Source organism: Stegostoma tigrinum, chromosome 17 (genome assembly GCF_030684315.1).
Source record: "Stegostoma tigrinum isolate sSteTig4 chromosome 17, sSteTig4.hap1, whole genome shotgun sequence".
NCBI classification, from domain to species: Eukaryota; Metazoa; Chordata; class Chondrichthyes; order Orectolobiformes; family Stegostomatidae; genus Stegostoma; species Stegostoma tigrinum.
The window spans coordinates 5,141,873-5,163,831 of NC_081370.1; the positions used below are offsets into that span (position 1 = coordinate 5,141,873).

Here is a 21,959-nt window from a genome sequence, read left to right on the forward strand (position 1 = left end):
CAACAGTGGTATTCTACCATTGAATCAGAAGGGTATGGTCTTATCACCATTCCAAGGTGGCTAATTCAATGCAATACTGAGATAATGCCATAAGGTATGAAGTGACACATTTTCAGAAGCAATATTGAACCACAGCTCTGGCTGGTCCCTGATTGGATATTAAGTATCTTGCAGCACTATTTGAAGAGTTTTTATTCTTGAGTTAACAGCATTGGAAAGGGTTTCTGGTCCTTTCAAGGAACAGGAGGAATGAGATTGTATATCAGTTTTCATAACACATAATGCTTCACAGTCAGTAAAGAGCTTCTCAAAGATCTTCACTTACACAATCTGTTTGTGTAAGCTGTTTAAGGAGCAGCAACGATATAAATAACTGGGCCATCTGGTTTACTAATGTTGCTCGAACAATTAATACTGGCCTGGGCAAACTCCTCCTTTATTTTTGGAATATTGCAAGCTATCTTTTAGGTTCATTGTCCAAGAGCAGACTGTACCTCAATTTCATCCAAAAGGCAACATACTTTTGATGGTCCAGCACCAATTCAGCACTGCATTGCGCCTAGTTGTATATATTAAATGCTCAAGTCTCATGAGTGAAAATTGAAGCAATGAACCTTTCTATTTTCTCAGACTTCATATCCCTTCTCGCAAATAAAAAAATCTTCATTTACTTTCAAAATTTAAAAGATTTGTCTGGAAAAGAAGAGTAAAGACTGCAAAAAGATCTCCGTCCCGAGTCTCTCTCTCTCTCCTCTCATATAGATGAGAACAAGGAAGCTGATTTCTTATAAAATATAAAGCTAAAGCTAATTCTTTAACCCACAGAAGAAAATAATTAAGGAGAAAAACAACAACTTGCATTTAAAATAATAAAATATTTTGAGGCCAAGAGGTTAGTTGATCAATGCAAAATCCCTCCCTGAGCCTGACTCATTCACCCCACACACCACACTATAACAAGGCATGCAATCTAAGTTGTTTCATATGCTATAATCCCAATTACTGCCAACTTGTGGTTATGGTGGTTTCTGCCACATTTCTTTCTTTCATTCGGTTTAAGGCCCTACTTGTTTTACAGTGCTCCAGCAAACTTAACATAAGCTGGAGGAACAGCACCACATCTTCCCTATTGTGTCTCACTTGCATGAGTTTCCCCTCAGCAGACCCGATAGCAGTCTATTAACACTTATTCTTCATCTATATATATCACTCCTTTACTACCTTAGATACTCTATTAGCATTCATGTTGCATTTTTCTCTGGGCACTTTTCCCTCCTATTCCACTTGATCCCCACTTTTGAAAAGCATTAAAACAGAGCATGACTTTTTCACCTCCTTCAGTTATAATAAATGAATCATACTAGACTCAAAACATTAACTTGGTTTTTCTCACCATAGTTGGCACTAGACCAATTGAGTTGCTCCAGCATTCTGTTTTCATTTAAGATCCCCAGCACCCAATGTCCATTTACTAAAATTTATTCCTTCATTAGCCAAATGGATCTCCTACTCTTACTGTTTCAACAGTCTTTTAACAAAATTCTTCTGTAAACTCTATCTGTTTAAGTTATCAAATAGCTCCCATGTCACCTTAGCTTTGGCTTGTGACTGACTTACAGGATCCTAGCGGTCGGATTAAATAATCACACATAAAACAGCAGAATATTAGTAGCACTGTGAATACCTATCACAATATTGCAAACGACAGAACAGCCAAATACATGGTTTGAATAAAATGTGCAATCGTTATGCCAAATTTTGGGAATGTTAGAGATAGTAGGAACAGCAGATGCTGGAGAATCTGAGATAACAAGGTGTGGAGCTGGATGGACACAGCGGGCCAAGCAGCATCAGAGGAGCAGGAAGGCTGTCGTTTCTGGATTCTGAAAAACGACTGGATGGAGACAATGTGGCAAAGCAGATAGACAGGCCATGAAGTAGTAGGGTTGGAATAGGCAGGCCAAATATGGGTTTGAAGAAAGAAAGAGGCTGACAGCAGTAACTAGTACTGGATAAGCATTTAATTACTAAGGGAATGAAGTAATTGCAAAAGAAGAGATAACAAGGTGCAGAAGTGGATGAACACAGCAGGCCGAGCAGCATCAGAGGAGTAGGAAGGCTGGCATTTCAGGCCTAGACCCTTCTTCAGAAATAGACAGTACTCGAAGCCTCTGGAATACACTGTCAGCTGGTGCAGTGAATGCTGATTCTCTGCTTTTCTTTCTGATGAAGGGCCTAGGCCCGAAGCGTCAGCTTTCCTGCTCCTCTGATGCTGCTTGGCCCACTGCGTTCATCCAGCTCTACACCATGTTATCTCTTATTTTGGAAATATTAGGTTGTGTTTCTTGACAATGGATCTAAGAAAATATCAACCAATGCTCAAAATCCCACAGAAATAAACATTATTAAGAGCTGATTAACAAAGAGAGGGGACTTGAATTGTCTGTGCACCACCTCCCCAAAAGAAAAATTAAACACTTACCTGATTTAACAACTTTTCTTTTTCTCTCTTAATCTGCTGCTCCATTTCTTCATATAAGCATCGAACCTCTCGATCATGGTCACACTCCTTCCTGCATTTGAGATACAGGAGAGGAGCTTCAGACAAGATGATAAAACTTTGCTCCACACTTGTATACCACTTGCTACAAGAGCCAGATCTTCAACAAAATGAATCAGTTCAGAATTACATTGTTTGATGTTTGCCAAGAAAACAACTGGTGATGAACAAAGAAAGTAATCTAATTAAAGACAGAAATGCTAAAAGGAAGGAGCAAGTGGATCAGTAGAAAACCTAAAATTGAGCTTCTAATGCCTTTGCATTATATTACGATATGCCTCTTGCTATTATCACTCCTCTCAGGAATTTAACTACCCAATTGCCCACTCTTCGCATATGACTAGACACAGTGGGGATCAACCATTAGTGTAGAAGACATTATGGCCTGAATCAATACTAGCCTCATCCTGTGCCTGTAAATACACACTTTCCAATGGGAATTGCTGAATAATGGTAGGGACTAAGTCAATTTTTGAATGCAAGGCACAATGTGATTATATCACAGAATCCCTACACAGCGCGTAAACAGGCCATTTAGCCCATTAGGTCCACGCAGGGCCTCTGAAGAGCATCCCACCCAGATCCACCCTCCACCTTATCACGTGCGTTTCCCACAGGTAATCCACACAGCTTGCCCATCCCTGGAGACGACGGACAATTTAGCATGGCCAATCCACCAAATATCTTTGGTCTGCAGGAGGAAGCCAGAGCACCCAGAGGAAATCTATACTGAAACGTGCAATTTTCACACAGATGGTCACAAGGCTGGGATTGAACCCAGGTCCCTGGTGCTATGACGCAGCACTGCTAACCACTGAGCCATTGCGCCACCCCAATGTGAGCTTATTAAATCAATTACCGTTTCAATGCCTGCTCCATGGTTGCCTTGTCATTTTGCACCTCCTGGATATGTGTTGAAACTTTAGATAAAAACTGTTCAAAGTTAGCTAGCAGCTCAGGCTTGTCTCTCTGCAACCTGGTCCATAGCTCTCTCACTTCACTTTGACTGCAGATAGAGAGAAAAATGAAGATTTTTAAGGAAACAGCACACATCCAACACGAGCATATGAATGAATTAATATCAGTAATTTCATTGGGGTTGGCCATAGATACTCAATGGTACAATTATATTGATCTATCTGGTATGTTGTATGATCAGTTTATGTTTGTCAGGATTAGAGGGTTTGAGGTTTAGGGAGAGGCTGAATTCCCTGGAGTGTTGGAAGTGGACGGGTGACCTTATACAGGTTTGTAAAATCATGAAAAGCACGGATAGGGTGAATAGTCAAGGTTTTGTTTTCATAGGGTAAGGGAATCTAAACCTCGAGGGCAATGGTTTAAGGTGAGAGGGGAAACATTTAAAAGGGACCCAAGAGGCAACATTTTCAGAGGGTGGTGCGTGTATGGAACGAGCCACCACAGGAAGTGGTGGAAGTTGGTACAATTAGAACATTCAAAAAGGTATCTGGATGGGTGAATTGCAAGGTTTTAGAGACGTACGGGCCAAATGCTGGGAAATTGAACTAGATCAAGACATCTGGTTGGTAGAGACAAGCTGGTCCGAAGGGTCTGTTTCTGTGCTGTATGACTCCGCGTGGCTCAAAGCCCACACCAGATGAGGTACCCATGAGGGCTGCACCTTTTCAATCTCTCCCCTCATCTCAGGCATGGTGGTCCTCAGCTAAAACCACCACCATCTGTCTCTCTCAAAAGGGAGAGCTGTTATCGTTCTACCAAGTTTTAAACGATGAGAGGATGACCCACTGGTGTTAACAATGACTTCTTAATCTGAACCAGATATCTATTAAATTAAATCTTTTATATTAAATGAGGCTCAAGGGGTAAATTTTCCATGCAGCGGGTGGTGCGTGTATAGAATGAGCTACCGAAGAAAGTGGAGGACACTGGTACGATTGCAACATTTAAAAGGCACCTGGATGGGTATATGAATAGGAAGGGTTTTAGAGGGATTATGGGCCAAATGCTGGCAAGTGGGACTAGATTTATACTGCATATCTGGGGCAGTTAGACCGAAGGGTCTGTTTCCATGCTCTATATCTCTGTGACTCTATCTCAGGTCATGCTCCATGGGCACCAGTTACAAACACATCTCCTACATCCATTTACATTGGCACCCAACATGACGGAGAATCTAACAACCCTCATGGAACATCTCCAATCCTCTACAGGATACTTCTGCACTTCAATGGTGCACCTTGGCCTGCACCAGCAACTCTCATTGTAATGATCCAGTAAGGACAGTGTGCTATCAGGGATACACCTCCAGCTCATGGACTGGGCTAGCCTGCGTCTTTGGGCATTTTGCTCACCTGTCACAACACTCACTCATTCTAGGTCTCCCCAGATGCTAAAGACATGGAATTTGGACCCCTCAGACAGAGGTACCGAGCGCATTCATTTGTCTTGCCATGCCATTTCGTGCAGACACAAAACCAGGAAACTTGTCACAATTGTTAGCAGGCCTCAGTTAAGTGAAGAGACATAGTCTTCACCAAAAAAAAAAGGGTACTCTGAAGAGACATAGTCTTCACCAAAAAAAAAGGGTACTCTGGAATAGTAAGCGAAGAGGAGCCTTTGATACTACCCCAGGGTTTGCAAACAGTCAGCCATTCACTTGGGGCAGTCAGAGTCAGGATGCTCCCAACACAAGGGGTGAGTTGGCAAATGGGTGGCAGTCTGCCATGCTCAAAGTTCTTCTGCCCCACTGGGGGTTGTTGTCCTCCTGGAATGCGGAGAGAAGCAGGTATAAAGTGAGACCAGACACAGCTGTTACTATTGGTACAGTTGGGGAGTTGGATCAAGTGAGTGATTTGGCAGCACAGAGAGGGCAGGTGAGGTTAGTGGCTTCGGGGTTGATGTCAGCAAGTGACAGAAGGCACCGCACACAAAATGGGGAGCGTGGTAGAGCATGAGTGTTGAATTAGAATTAATTTTATTGTCAGATGTACTCATGGAGAGGAATACACAAGTACAAAGTGTACAAAGTCACCATTCTCCAGTGCCACCTTGCTTACAAAACCAGAATTAAAAAAAAAACGCGATAGCAGAAATAAAGAAAGTCAAAAAGGAAGAAAACATCCAGATCTTAAAGGCTAAGCCTAATCGCCATAAAACAGGGGTTTTGAGCCTGAAGTATTGGCTGACCAAAGGAGGTTTGCCGCCACTGGCCCCAAACATTGGGAGGACTGTCCTTGCTGCTGCTGCCGCCAACTCCAATCGCAGGAGGGAGCCCACGTCTGCAGCTGCTGTCAATCCAAACACAGCCCATTCTCGCTGCCATCACCTCATTGATGTGAGCTCGAGAGTGAGGTATCGGAGAGATAGCAGTGGTGCTAGGAGCAGGAAAGCTGACGTTTCGGGTCTGGACCCTTCTTCAGAAATGGGGGAAGAGTTTAGCCTGCTGTGTTCACCCAGCTCTACACCTTCTTATCTCACTCCATACTGTGCCTAATCAAAGGGTTGGATCAAAACCTTAAAAAAAAGAGAAAAGATCATGAAACTTTGCCCTAGAGATATAAATAGAGCAGTGCTTTTATATTTTTTTAAAAAGTGGTGACTTTCTTGGTTTATTTTAAGCTGAAAACCATGTGAACATTACTCCACTACATACTTTCTCCCGTATGGCCGAACATATCCACAGCACTTGAAATACACGTAGTAAGCTAATCACCCTTTTTAAAATCGACATGAGAAACAGTAGCAGAAGTAGGCTGATCCTCAAGGTCACTCCACTATTCAACACAATCAGGGCTGATCCTCTGTCTCAATGCAAAAATCCTACCCTCTCCCATATTTCTTTCTTCAATAAATTCAGCGATTTAACATTGCAGTCTTCGGTGGCAACTAAGCCCACAGATTCGGCACCTTCTGATTGAAGAGATTACTTCTCATCGCCATTCCAAGTGGGCCACCACTTATCTGGACACCACAATCCCTTTCTGCGGACGCCTTGGCCAGGTGATGCAGCATTCCTACATCCTGTGTGTCCAGCCCTGTCAGAATTTGAGACGATTCCATGAGATGTCCCTCATCCCTCTCAGCTCTAGAGAATACAGGCCCAAATCAACTCAATCTCTCATGATGAAACAAATCTGCCACCCCAGGGTGAACAACCTTAGCTCTTTTTTCCCGTTGCACACATATCTTCTGTTACAGGAGGTGGCCAAAACTGCACATTATAAACCAGGTGTGACCATAAGACATAGGAGTGGAAGTAAGGCCATTTGGCCCATCAAGTCCACTCCACCATTTAAATCATGGCTGATGGGCATTTCAACTCCACTTCCCTGTACTCTCCCTTTTTTTTAAGGTTTTGATCCAACCCCTTGATTAAGCACAGTATGGAGTGAGATAACAAGTTGTAGAACTGGCTGAACACAGCAGGCCAAACTCTTCTCCCATTTCCCCCATCTCTACAATCTAGCCCTTGATTCCTTGTGAGATCAAGAATTTGTTGATCTCTGCCTTGAAGGCATCTAATGTCGCGGCCTTCACTGCAATCCGTGGCAATGCATTCCACGAGCCCACCACTGTCTGGCTGAAGAAATTTCTCCTCATTTCCGTTTTAAATTTACCCTCTCTAATTCTAAGGCTGTGCCCATGGGTCCTAGTCTCCCTGCCTAACGGAAACAACTTCCTAGCGTCCACCCCTTCTAAACCATACATTATCTTCTAAGTTTCTATTAGATCTCCCCTCAACCTTCTAAACTCTAATGAGTACAATCCCAGGATCCTTAGCCGTTCATCATACGTTAAACCTACCATTCCAGGGATCATCCGTGTGAGTCTCCGTTGGACACGCTCCAGGGCTAGTATGTTCTTCCTGAGGCGTGGGGCCCAAAATTGGACAGTGTATTCTAAATGGGGCTTAACTAGAGCTTTATAAAGCCTCAGAAGCACATCGCTGCTTTTATATTTCAACCCTCTTGAGATAAACAACAACATTACATTCGCTTTCTTAATCACGGACTCTACCTGCAAGTTAACTTTTAGAGAATCCTGGACAAACACTCCCAGATCCCTTTGCACTTCTGCTTTATGAATTTTCTCACCATTTAGAAAACAGTCCATGCCTGTATTCTTTTTTCCAAAGTGCAAAACCTCACATTTACTCTCATTGAATTTCATCAGCCATTTCCTGGACCACTCTCCTAAACTGTCTAAATCTTTCTGCAGCTTCCCCACCTCCTCAGTACTACCTGCCTGTCCACCTATCTTCGTATCATCGGCAAACTTCGCCAGAATGCCGCCAGTCCCTTCATCCAGATCTTTAATATATAAAAGGTGAACAGCTGCGGCCCCAACACTGAACCCTGCAGGACATCACTTGTCACCAGTTGCCATTCCCAAAAGGAGCCTTTCATCCCAACTCTCTGCCTTCTGTCAGACAGCTAATCCTCAATCCAAGCCAGTAGCTCACCTCGAACACCATGGGCCCTCACCTTGCTCAGCAACGTCCCGTGAGGCACCGTAACAAAGGTCTTTTGGAAGTGTGGACTCACTAAGGCCCTGTACACCTACAGCAAGTCATCCTTGCTCCTGAACTCAACCCCTCAATAATTACAAGGCTTCTCTCACTGGAATCTTACTTGCTTGAATGCACAATTTTCTTCGGGCTATGTGGCAATTAGCGTCAACTGCTTTTGAAGCATTTTGCTTCCTGTCTAACATTTGTAAATCACAGAGCGTCTCTACATGTTACTGGGTGAAGGCTGTAAACGGCACATAACCAGAATTGGAAATACTTACTCCTCAAAGACCTGTGAGGCACCAAGTTGTTGCATCATGAAGCAAAACCGTTTCTCTTCCTCATCGTCGATGATATCCAGGTCGTCAGGCCAGCCAGATTCAAAAGTTTCCTCGAGCTTGGAGCCTTCTCGACACTCCGTTGTTGGCAATACCTCATTACCTATGAATTGTCCTGTGCATTCGAGAGACAGGATCTGACAAGCTATTCCTTCAACCGAATGAAAACAAATCAAAAGCAAACTTGCATTTACAGAATCCCAGCTCCTTAAAGTCAAAACATTGGGAATCTAACAATGCTGGAGCTGAAACAACTGAAACTGGTGCACTGAAGAGATTAATAAAAAAATGATGAAACAGGATTGTTTTTGAAGGTGGGAGACCAGCCTGTACTGCTCCACGGTAAAACAGTGCAATGGAGATTACGAATGGAGGAGGACAACAGAAGTACACCACGTGGCCCACAAGATCTTGATTCACCATTCAGCCTGATCATATGCCGTATCCTCGTGAATCCCAGAAAGGTCAAAAAAAAACTTGCTGTACCAGTCTTAAAATATACCCAACAAAAGAACATCCAGAACCCACAGCAGAGGGGAGCTGGACACGCTTCGACTGAAGAAGGTATTATTGATTAGGATTGCGATATGTTCTCCTGCCTTTTAGGTTCCCCGGTCAGAAGAATCACCTTCTGTATCTTCCCTGCCAGGTTTATGCAGAATGATGACAGTTTCAACGGGTTGAACCTATGGCCAGGTGAATAGGGTGGGGGTGTGGGTCAGTCGTTAATTCTCCCAGAAGCACCAGAACACAGCCATGGACGTTGAGAATGCAAACAGACCCCGTGAGAAAAAGAAACAGATCCCAGACTGAGGTAAGTCCTGGATCTTTTGGGAGACTGGGGAGACCAGTGAGGCAGGCAAGAGAGGTGGCTGGAGGTCCTATCTTGGGGAAGGTCACCCCAGATGCTTACAGGGCAACACCCCACCCACGCACCACCAAAAAAGGACGCTGTATTGGTTGTGTAATCATCCTCCTGAGTAGAGCCTGCATTTATCTAAAGAAGAGCTAAAATTGGGACTGCAATTTCCTTCAGGGCTTGCAAAACCTGGCACCAAGCTCAAATGGAAGTGAGAGGCCCACACTGCAGGGAAACATTCAGACGTTACGATCTCCCACCCGGGTGATCAGTCAATGGCCAGACAGCAGGCTTACCGTCCCATTGATGGTTAGTTCTCAAAAAGCTAGGAGGTCAATCCAAGGTCATCCCAAGTGAAGGCAGCATCAGACCGCAATGGCAGGTAAACAAAAGACAGGACACTTCGAAGCGGAAGTGCCATCTCTCCAACTTTTATAAACTTAAAATAAAATTGTTCCACAGCCAGGTTCAGCATCGTGGGAGATAGTCCCTCCATAGTGCAGGATGTCAATGGAACTGCGCTGAGGGCCATTAAGGGACGGTGCCTCTAGGTTTCCCGGGAACATTGCCTCACACCCTCCCCTCCCACCAGGGCTGCTGCTGGGAGCCCATTTAGGCCGCAAAATTGCCTCCTGCCATCTGAGCAAGAACCTGGAGTTCAAATGAAAATTCCAAGGAGCCTACATTTAATTGTAACTTATTAAAAGTGAAATCAGTTCCCTGCCACTTCTCCACTCTGTCTCCACATGAGTGGGTCTGGACGAGGAACAGAATGGCGCCAGGAATCCAAGTTGCAGGCCCTCACAGCACCAGGGGCCCGGCTTCAATTCCACCCTCGGGGGACAGTCTGTGCAAACTCCACACATTTTTCCCGCGTCTGTGTGGGTTTTCACCCACAGTCCAAAGATGTGCAGATTGGGTGGACTGGTTATGGTAAATGCAGCGTTACAGGTACAGGGTGGGAGGCTGGGTGTGGGTGGGATGCTCTTTTGGTGTTTGGGGAGGGGGGGGAAGAGGGGTCGATGGGCCAAATGGCACTTACCTGCACTGCACAGATTCTAATAAAAATGAAGGCCTGGAATGTTTATTGGGCTTTTCAGCAGAGCATGATTATAGGCCAGCTATTTAGTAATTCAGTGGAGATAATATCAGGGCTTTTCTCCCTCAAGATCCAAAATGCCCGTATATGCCTTTTCACTTCAATGTTACAAGACAGCCGTGTTATAACATGTTGAAAACACATACAAACATACAGGAATCTACAGGGTAGATGCGCTGAGGGTGTTTCCTCTTATGGGAGAGCCTAGGACCAGACAGCATCATCTCAGAATAAAAGGTCACCCATTCAAGACAGAGGTGAGGAGGAGTTTCTTCTCTCAGAGGATTAAGAATCTGCGGAATTCTTTACCACGGAGGGCCATGAAGGTTGGGCCATTACATATGAGTTTGACACATTTTTAATCTGTAAGGGAATCGTGGGTAATCGGGAAAAGACAGGAAAGGTGGAGTTGAGGATTATCAGATCAGCCATGATCTCACTGAGGAGTAAAGCAGACTTGGCCTACTTTGGCTCCTATGATTTATATTCTTATCCTGCTCAGCTGGAGTTTTCCAGAGCCAATTTCACCAGTAAGGCCCACCTCAGTGATCTCTGCTAAAGTCCCATCTGAACTGTTGTCTCCTTATTTTCAAACAGAAGACCAATCTCTCATAAGCATTCTGCTTGGTTGCTAACACATTAAATTCTGATCAAGCCTGGTCAGGAGAAGTGAAGCCTGTTAGGAGACACTCTAGGCTTGGTTCTGTGGTGTTATACATCTACCAGAAGTACTAAGCACAGATAAAGAAGTTGTGAGAATTATCACAATCGCACATTGATTAATTAATACTCAAGTGCCTTTTCTCTGCATGAGGGAATAATCATGTGTTAAATAATGTTTGATCTGTATCGATTTATTTCGCTTGTTACAGCTCTTACTTCTTAAAAGCTAAAATCTTGTTCTTTGATTATCTCCAGCAGTTGCTGGGAAGTTTATTTCTCAAAAAAAATTAAGTGCTCCCTGGGGGATTGTAACAATTTGTTTTATTTTATGTTTCATTTCCGCTCTACAACAAGCGATGAAACAGTCATAGTCAACAATGACCTACTCCATATTCTGCAGAGGGCTAATGTAAATGGAACACATACGCTAATTGCCCAACTAATTAGAATTGAATCTATTCTAAATGGTATTGGGAACATAAGAGGCAAATTAGGATGAATTCATTGCTTCCAGTGTTGCCAATGGTTTCCAGTAACAATGATGTTGTCCTTACACAACATGCCCTATTTGAAATATGCCTGCTATTGCTACACAGAACCTTTAATTATAACTGTGTGGGAGTTGAAACGATAGTTCCAATTATAAGATGAATTGATTTGTAGCTTAGCAATTCTACCCATATCGCCTTTGTTAGCACTTAGAAACAGTAGACTGTTTTTTGTGTAGCGGAGTCAAGGGTACAGATGATTTTATTCATCTCATTCTTTCTTTTTAAATTAAATAAATTTCACTACTTTATGGTACTATAAGGCTTGGTTTAATATAGCTACTCCTTTATTTGCCCCAATATTATATAGTTTTTATTAAAAGATTTAAAATTAAATTATTTTAAATCATCATGCATTCATTTCAGTTATTAAGAAAATATTGAACTCATCAGTTCTTTGGAGGAGGATTTTCAATACTTTAGAGCAAAATTCAAATACAGAAGAAGCCCACTGTCACCGCATTGTGTACACAGAATCCAAAATGAATCAAATTCTCAGGTCCCCACCATGGTTTTCTTTGCTTCAAATATGTACCTAGATTTTTGCATCGACAAACCAGTCTTGTGGATGTATACACTTTGCATTGCAAAGAATGCAATCAGACTCGATCTTGATGAAAAAGACACTGCTTGATTCAATAACAACACTGTTTTCGCAGTTTACAAGAGGGTTTGTGGTACATACCAAATCCCATGCTGAATTCCAAGGGTGTTAAATAGCCGTTGTTTTCCTGGTCCAGACTGTCGAAGACAGCTTCCAGTTGCTCAGGGGTCAGAGGTAACTCATTCTGCAGTCTCTGTAACAAAGCAAAGCACAATTCTACAGAAGGTAGTCAAATATAATAGTTTTCCAGCACTTCACAAGATCAACCCAATTTGTCTTGCTGAGACAACTCTCCAGAAATTGAGCCCCACTATTCCTAGAGTCGACATAAAAGCCATAGATTTCAAAAAGTACATCGAATTCCATAATTTACCAGGCTAACAAAGGACAGACCAGGTGTCTTACAAATAAATAGGTTCTATTTACTGATGAACTATTACTGACATATAACTTGAACCAGCTTAAACTCTAAGCCACTTAACAGCATTCCCTCGATACACACAGAAACATGTGGGAGCCGTCCCTGTTCACAAGGTTTGCTGAGATGATCCTTTTGCTGATCAGAATGTTATTTTTCTTTCAACCTTCTCCATGTACCTTCACTCGTTTGCAGGAGGAGCACAACAACTGGCCCATGCTTATAAAAGGTTTCTAACACAGAAAATGAAAGTCACAGCTTACAGCAACTGATAAAGGGGAAATAAACTGTCAATCTGCTGGCTTGAGATGTTCTTTATTGCAGAGCAAAAATGTTGACTGAATATTTTGATATTTTAGAACATATCTGGAAAGGAATAAGTACTTTACCTTCCAAGCAATGTATTATTGTAAAAGTAGTATATCGATTTGCCCAACACTCCTTCCCTTGATTAACTGTTACATCAGAAAGTTTTGAAGTTTCTCTGCTTCCTGTCCAATGATTTGCACTGAATTTAACCTTAACCATTGTTGATGACTTTAACAGCGATGCAATATCCCTCCCCTTCCTCCCCAACATCTAAACAGTCTTCGAGATGGTCCAGCACATTGGAGTCCTCATGCTTCTCTGGTATCCAGTTCAATAAGGTGGCTCTCATTCTGTTTCATTCATACAGCCAAACATAGCCAGTGCATCTCTATCAACAACCATTCTTCTTACACCAGAAGTATAACTTCAATTTTTGGGGTTCATTACCATAGTTACCCAACATAACTAGTTGATAGTTCGTATTGGATTTTTCAAGTGGTGTAATCAGTAGCAGCAGGTTAGTTACTATATTGAGTCAATTAGACAAAGGAGCTACACAAACCTGTGACAACAGATAAGATTCAGTGAGACCAGGGGATGAGCAGGCAATTGGCACATGTCAATCACATTAAAGTCGTGAAGATAGCATCCTATTTTCCATCCAAAGTGTTCGGGAAATCTGTCCCGAGTCTTCCCTAAAACTCTTCTAGTCTGTCCTCCCTCTGAAGGCAGCTCTTGCCTGTTGAGACTGCTCTCTGACGCTGATTGCCAATTCCAAGAAGTGCTGTCAGATCGCAGACTGACCATCACTTGTCCCAATCCTCTGAGGAAATGAGCATGGAATAACTATTCATGACATCAGAATAACAAATCCCCACTTTCTCACTGTTTGGAGGATTAGTTTTCATTCTTTGGGGAAATAGCAGTTTTATTTTTCCCAATCACTGCAATAATGAGATTATACAGTGCCACAGAGTTTCGCTGATATCAATTTATGGAACCTATGAGGCCATGGTGATATTTACTGTTACTGGCCTTTTGTTCATTTATTAGAAACTGTTTGTGTTTCTGAAAAGCAAGTAATAGCAGTTGAAACAGATCTCACAGCACGTGTGAAAAACGAGGAGGGGAAAAGAGAACTGTTTCTAAAGGACTTCAGTTTCTAACAACCTTTAGGGAAGACTCGGGACAGATTTCCTGAACACTTTGGATGGAAAATAGGATCTGCCTGCCACTTCCTTAACAAAATTACAATCTTATTTTTATATGTTTCATTGGCAGACTACATCTCCACCATCTCTTCTTGTACTCACCTTAAGTTTATTTTTGAATGAACCACAATTTCTGCAAGCTAAATAAAATTTTGACAAAACAAACCTAGTACCTTCAGTATTCATCACCACATCCTCAATGTGCTACCTCTTTGGCAGAGACCCCATCTTTTTCCCAGACTGATTATTGGACCAAACTAGACTGTCTGCAATCTCAACATAACAGTTCAATCCTCAGCTGAGCCTCTGACTTCATATCCTTACCATTACAACAAATGCTTACTTCCACCAGGTATTGTCCTTAAATCTTCATTTAAACCTTTACTGACTCCAGACTCAACGATTCCAAACTTTTCCAGGCTGAGCTCCTGCTTTCTGCCTTTGTAACAGTCAATAGATTGCAACCATCCCACATCAACCCTACAATACAACCTGTATCAGAAACAACTTGAGGTTGAATTATGCAAGAGAACAGAATGTTCAAAATACAGGGTGCCAGCAGATTGCAGCTAACTTTCTCTGGGCCTTGCACATTCCCCACTTAGAGTCACAAAGATGTACAGCATGGAAACAGACCCTTCAGTCCAACTTGTCCATGCCAACCAGAAATCCTAAATTAATCTAATCCCATTTGCCAGCATTTGGTTCATATCCCGCTAAACTCTTCTTATGGATATAGACACATTCAGATGCCTTTCATATGTTGCAACTGTATCAGCCTCCACTTCCATCAGCAGCTCATCACACACACACACACACACACACACACACACACACACACACACACACACACACAAAATGAATCTTTCCTCTGTCACCTTAAACCTATACCATCTAGTTTTGGACACCCCACACCAGGGGGATAAAGATCTTGGCTCTTCACCCTATCCATGACCCTCATGATTTTATAAACCTTTATGAAAAAGGTCACCACCTCAGCCTCCGATGCTCCAGAGAAGATAGCCCAGTCTATTCAGCTCCTCCCTACAGCTCAAACCCTCCAATTCTGGAAATATCCTTATAAATCTTTTCTGAACCCTTTCAAGTTTCATAACATCCTTCATGCTGCAGGGAGACCCAAACTGAATGCAGTATTCCAAAAAAAATGGTCTAAACAATATCCTGTACAGCCACAACATGACCTCCCAAATCCTACACACCATGCACTGATCAACATATGAAAGCATACCAAGCATCAGCTTCATTATCCTATCCACTTGCGACTCCACTTTCAAGGAACTATGAACCTGCTCTCCAAGGTATCTTTGTTCAGCAACACTCCACAGGACCTTACCATTAAATGTATAAGTCCTGCCCTGATTTGTCTTTCCAAAATGCAGCACCTCACATTTATCTAATCTGCCACTCCTTGGCCCATTGGCCCAGCTGATCAAGATCCCATGGTAGTCTGAGGTAACCTTCTTCGTTGTCCACTACATCTCCAATTTTGGTGTCACATGCAAAGCCTACTAGGCATACCTCCTATCAGCACATCTAAACCATTTATATAAATGACAAAAAGCAGTGGACCCAGAACCGATCCTTGTGGCACACCATTGGTCACACGCCTCCAGTCTAAAAAGCAACCCTCCACTACTACCCTCTGTTTTCTACCCTCAAGCCAGTTCTGCATCCAGATGACTATTTCTCCCTGTATTCGATATTCCATACCTTGCTAACCAACCAGTCTACCATGAGGAACCTTGTCAAACACCTCACTGAGATCTATATAGATCATGTTCACCACTCTGCATAGAATCGTACAGCATGGAAACAAACCCTTCAGTCCAATTAGTCCACACCCACCACGTTCCCAAACTAAACTAATCCCACTTGCCCCTGTTTGGTCCATATCTCTCCAAAGCTTTCCTTTTCATGTACGTATCAAAATATCTTTTAAATGTTTTAACTGTACCTGCATCCACTATTGCGTCTGGTAGTTACTTCCAATACACAGAACTCTTTACAAAAAACGTTGCCCCTCATGTCCTTTCTAAATCTTTCTCCTCTCACCTTAAAAATATGCACCTGAGTTTTGGACTCCCCCAATCCTAGGGAACGAGACCCTGCTTTTTCACTTTATCTGTGCCTCTCATGATTTTATAAAACTCTAAAAGGTCACCCCTTAACCTCCTACGAGTCCCAGCCTATCTTTACAGCTCAGAACTTCCATGCCCAGCAATATTCAGGTAAATCTTGCCTGAACCCTCTCTAATTTAATCATATCTTCCCTAGAGCAGGGCCACCAGAACTGTACACAGTATGCCACACAGAAAAAAAAATGACAGAAACAGCAAAGAATGCCATTTGAAACAGAAATGCTTCACTTGTCTAAAACATCAGAGCCCGAATGTTGAAATGAAGACGCTGTAGACAAACACAGTTTAAAGAAAAGTCCAAACTTATGACAGGAATTTTGTCGAGCAATTAGACTCTAAGCGACCCTCAGCGTCTAACTCCTGCACAAAATTACAGTCAGAAATTCAGACCTTTCTTTAAAACGTGGTTGCCTGCAGCCTCTTATGTCACCACTCTGGCTTTACTTAACAATTGGCCTTAAAAATCACAGTTTCCACGCAAGAACAAATGTTGTCTGCACATGACAACACAGCAGGCCTGCTTCATTGAAAAGCACATTATTTGACGTTAAGTGTGGGTTTTCAAAATATTAGGATATTTTCACTGTTATAATTCCTTAACAGACACGCATACATATGATTTTGGACTGACAGCCCAGCCATATCTGACTGTAGGTACATCTGAACCTCAAGACGGACACTACCCAACTGACAGCTCAGCCTGATATATCTCTACTGCTAAATGCACAAGGTGTGTTAACACAAAAGAAGAGTTTTAAATTGCTCTGAATAGTGTAAAGTGTCTGGGTAGTTGGCACATTCATTGCCAATAAACAAAAAGATTTTATTTTTCTCAAACACAATAGCAAGTAATAAGGGACTACATTGTTAAAGCTTTTTACTACACATCCTATTTCACTGTAGGAGGTCATTGTTTCTATAAACCTGACAGCGGGTCAATGGCATGGAGAAAACAGCAGTAATTAAGACAGTAAAATGTGAGGCTGGATGAACACAGCAGGCCCAGCAGCATCTCAGGAGCACAAAAGCTGACGTTTCGGCCCTAGACCCTTCATCAGAGAGGGGGATGGGGAGAGGGAACTGGAATAAATAGGGAGAGAGGGGGAGGCGGACCGAAGATGGAGAGAAAAGAAGATAGGTGGAGAGAGTGTAGGTGGGGAGGTAGGGAGGGGATAGGTCAGTCCAGGGAAGACGGACAGGTCAAGGAGGTGGGATGAGGTTAGTAGGTAGCTGGGGGTGCGGCTTGGGGTGGGAGGAAGGGATGGGTGAGAGGAAGAACCGGTTAGGGAGGCAGAGACAGGTTGGACTGGTTTTGGGATGCAGTGGGTGGGGGGGAAGAGCTGGGCTGGTTGTGTGGTGCAGTGGGGGGAGGGGACAAACTGGGCTGGTTTAGGGATGCAGTAGGGGAAGGGGAGATTTTGAAACTGGTGAAGTCCACATTGATACCATATGGCTGCAGGGTTCCCAGGCGGAATGAGTTGCTGTTCCTGCAACCTTCGGGTGGCATCATTGTGGCAGTGCAGGAGGCCCATGATGGACATGTCATCAAGAGAATGGGAGGAGAAGTGGAAATGGTTTGCGACTGGGAGGTGCAGTTGTTTGTTGCGAACTGAGCGGAGGTGTTCTGCAAAGCGGTCCCCAAGCCTCCGCTTGGTTTTCCCAATGTAGAGAAAGCCGCACCGGGTACAGTGGATGCAGTATACCACATTGGCAGATGTGCAGGTGAACCTCTGCTTAATGTGGAATGTCATCTTGGGGTCTGGGATGGGGGTGAGGGAGGAGGTGTGGGGACAAGTGTAGCATTTCCTGCGGTTGCAGGGGAAGGTGCCGGGTATGGTGGGGTTGGAGGGCAGTGTGGAGCGAACCAGGGAGTCACGGAGAGAGTGGTCTCTCCGGAAAGCAGACAGGGGAGGGGATGGAAAAATGTCTTGGGTGGTGGGGTCGGATTGTAAATGGCGGAAGTGTCGGAGGATAATGCGTTGTATCCGGAGGTTGGTGGGGTGGTGTGTGAGAACGAGGGGGATCCTCTTTGGGCGGTTGTGGCGGGGGCGGGGTGTGAGGGATGTGTCGCGGGAAATGCGGGAGACGCGGTCAAGGGCGTTCTCGATCACTGTGGGGGGAAAGTTGCGGTCCTTAAAGAACTTGGACATCTGGGATGTGCAGGAGTGGAATGTCTTATCGTGGGAGCAGATGCGGCGGAGGCGGAGGAATTGGGAATAGGGGATGGAATTTTTGCAGGAGGGTGGTCTGGGATGTGCGGGAGTGGAATGTCTTATCGTGGGAGCTTTCCCCCCACAGTGATCGAGAACGCCCTTGACCGCGTCTCCCGCATTTCCCGCAACACATCCCTCACACCCCGCCCCCGCCACAACCGCCCCAAGAGGATCCCCCTCGTTCTCACACACCACCCTACCAACCTCCGGATACAACGCATTATCCTCCGACACTTCCGCCATTTACAATCCGACCCCACCACCCAAGACATTTTTCCATCCCCTCCCCTGTCTGCTTTCCGGAGAGACCACTCTCTCCGTGACTCCCTGGTTCGCTCCACACTGCCCTCCAACCCCACCATACCCGGCACCTTCCCCTGCAACCGCAGGAAATGCTACACTTGTCCCCACACCTCCTCCCTCACCCCCATCCCAGACCCCAAGATGACATTCCACATTAAGCAGAGGTTCACCTGCACATCTGCCAATGTGGTATACTGCATCCACTGTACTCGGTGCGGCTTTCTCTACATTGGGGAAACCAAGCGGAGGCTTGGGGACCGCTTTGCAGAACACCTCCGCTCAGTTCGCAACAAACAACTGCACCTCCCAGTCGCAAACCATTTCCACTCCCCCTCCCATTCTCTTGATGACATGTCCATCATGGGCCTCCTGCACTGCCACAATGATGCCACCCGAAGGTTGCAGGAACAGCAACTCATATTCCACCTGGGAACCCTGCAGCCATATGGTATCAATGTGGACTTCACCAGTTTCAAAATCTCCCCTTCCCCTACTGCATCCCTAAACCAGCCCAGTTCGTCCCCTCCCCCCACTGCACCACACAACCAGTCCCGGCTCTTCCCCCCCACCCACTGCATCCCAAAACCAGTCCAACCTGTCTCTGCCTCACTAACCGGTTCTTCCTCTCACCCATCCCTTCCTCCCGCCCCAAGCCGCACCCCCAGCTACCTACTAACCTCATCCCACCTCCTTGACCTGTCCGTCTTCCCTGGACTGACCTATCCCCTCCCTACCTCCCCACCTTCACTCTCTCCACCTATCTTCTTTACTCTCCATCTTCGGTCCGCCTCCCCCTCTCTCCCTATTTATTCCAGTTCCCTCTCCCCATCCCCCTCTCTGATGAAGGGTCTAGGCCCGAAACGTCAGCTTTTGTGCTCCTGAGATGCTGCTTGGCCTGCTGTGTTCATCCAGCCTCACATTTTATTATCTTGGAATTCTCCAGCATCTGCAGTTCCCATTATCAGTAATTAAGACAGTCATGGCTTGTTGGAGGGGACATGGGGGTTTTTCTAGAGGGGGTGTAAGGGGTGAGACTTACATTTTCAAAACAGCTGTGGCAAAAACCCACCTGAATTAAGTCAGACATTTTATATATATCAGAAACAGACCTCTTTGGCATCCAGCGCAGCCTATGTGTGCCTCCAGCCCCTTTTCCAAGTGGGCTGGTCCAATTACAGTCGCCCCCCCCCCCCCCCAAGCCACACAGTCTCTGAAGATGTGAGCATGTGAAGTCGGGAATTTCCTAACTCCCACATCAGCGATGAGCCCTAATCTAAACAGTTCATTGTACTCCTGGACGGCTACCAAGTTATACATTCGGGCTGAATTTATTTGGGATACAACTGAAAGCTTACAGGGATTGAAAAAAAATTCTTTGCTCAGTCAATTTTTAAATGACCACCAGCACACTTGACAGAGATCAGCAAGCACAAAAGAGAAAGCTTCTTCCATTTGCTGCACAGCACAACAGCAAACATGAAATGGTCCTAAAAAGAACACAAGGGCACTCTAGATTAATGGGCATCTCCAGGTAAGTATCCTGCTGCTGAAGAACATAAGCTGCAAGAGTAAAGACCATAACAAACCTAAATTACAACATGCAAGACAGGCTTTATTATATAGAGAGGAAAACATCCATAATTGGCAGAGTTACAGTGCGACAGTGCTAGGTAGTAAGGTTTAATTACTGCCTTAAGCAATTAGCAATATTTTTATTTTCTATGCACGAATATATGCCAAACACACTACCTTTTCAATTAGTAGCTTTAAATTTTCCAATCCCCTTCTGTGCTGGGATATATGATCACACATTAAGCCATCCTTGGCCATTCTGTCCTAGGGGTCTTCAGAAAAGGCGCAAAGTTTATATGCCTATGAGGTTTGAAGGAACGATTGGAAACACAGGTCCCCAGAGTCACTGAAGTGGAGTACAGTTCTCTTCAGCCATTCTTCCTCACAATCACTGTATTGTGTAGAAAAGTCAATGGCTAACAATTGACAAGCTTGGCTCATGTTTTGTCCTTTCCACCCACACATCTGCAGCTCAATTCGAGCACCTTCTTTGTCTGCGTGGATCAGTGTAATACTAGATATATCATTACGCCTTCATATATAATACATATAGTTAGTGTATAAAGTCACTAATATCAACTTACAGCATTGTACGACTGTATGATCTCAAGATTTACTTTTTTTTATTGCCAGCAGAAAACAGGCTGAACGTATCTGGAACATCAAGAATAAAATTATAAGGTGCAGGAGGTGGCTATTTGAGCCGTTATGTTTGCTCCAGCTCTTTCAAGGCGCACAGTGTAATTTTCAACAGAATGCTCGAAGTTGGGTCAGTTAAGCGAATCTTAAGTTCTTTGTCCAAAGTCCGATTAAAGCTTGTTTTTGTTTACATTTCACATTTAACATGTAATTGTGCTTAATTCTAAATTTCACACAGGCTTAAGAGAGAGAGACCTTTCTACTTCAGAGCAACTAAAATTAATTAAGGAAACCTGTGGCTTTGAGTAAGAGAATCCAGTGAAGATATCCTTCTTTGCTTCATTTTTCCTAACTTCAGTAGCCTGCAGAATTAGCTATTCATCTATGATGGGAGAAGCTGCTAACATGTCCAGTCAGTGATTTATTCTATTTTGGAGAATCAAAATAATATTGAAACTGGTCATAATGTTAATCAAAACAGGTAAATCACTAATTGAATACAATAATTAGGCATTCAATGAAAACACACGGAGGATGACAAAACAGGTGATGTGTTGTGGCTGCAGCATGTGGAAGCTCCTTGATGAGAGCATGATCCAGACAAACGTACCCATAGTACACCATGTAGCTCAAGCTGCTTTGACTCACATTGATAAGCTGGAGTTTGCAACCTCCCAAGGAAGGCAGGAGAGGTGGCGTGGGGTGTTGTTACCTCAATATTTTGTAACCGGTGACAACCACACTGGTTCGGACAGGGTCTGCAACAAGGGGTCGCCCATTTCAGACAGATGAGGTAGCATTTTGTTTACTCCACTGAAGCTGAGGAGTCTCTGAACCTTCCTTCTCAGTAAAGGTAATGAAAACCTGACTTTGAAAACTTGTTAGAAAAAGGAAAATCTAGATAAATTCCCCCTAAGGAACAGGGTGAACGGTATTCGACTAGGCAAAAATGTGGTACAATCATATCACCTTTGAT

The 21,959-nt window shown here is 44.0% G+C and overlaps 1 protein-coding gene across 1 annotated transcript in view; it reads right to left on the reverse strand.

Moving 5' to 3' along the window:
• The window catches only part of cracr2b (calcium release activated channel regulator 2B), a 154,106-nt gene that overhangs the window by 70,040 nt on the left and 62,107 nt on the right, over positions 1–21,959 (reverse strand). The window contains exons 4-7 of the mRNA XM_048546141.2: positions 12,241–12,352; positions 8,330–8,537; positions 3,420–3,566; positions 2,483–2,573 (exon numbers count right to left, since the gene is read on the reverse strand). Coding sequence (XP_048402098.1) covers positions 2,483–2,573; positions 3,420–3,566; positions 8,330–8,537; positions 12,241–12,352 — 558 coding nt within the window. The remainder of the gene's footprint in view (positions 1–2,482; positions 2,574–3,419; positions 3,567–8,329; positions 8,538–12,240; positions 12,353–21,959) is intronic.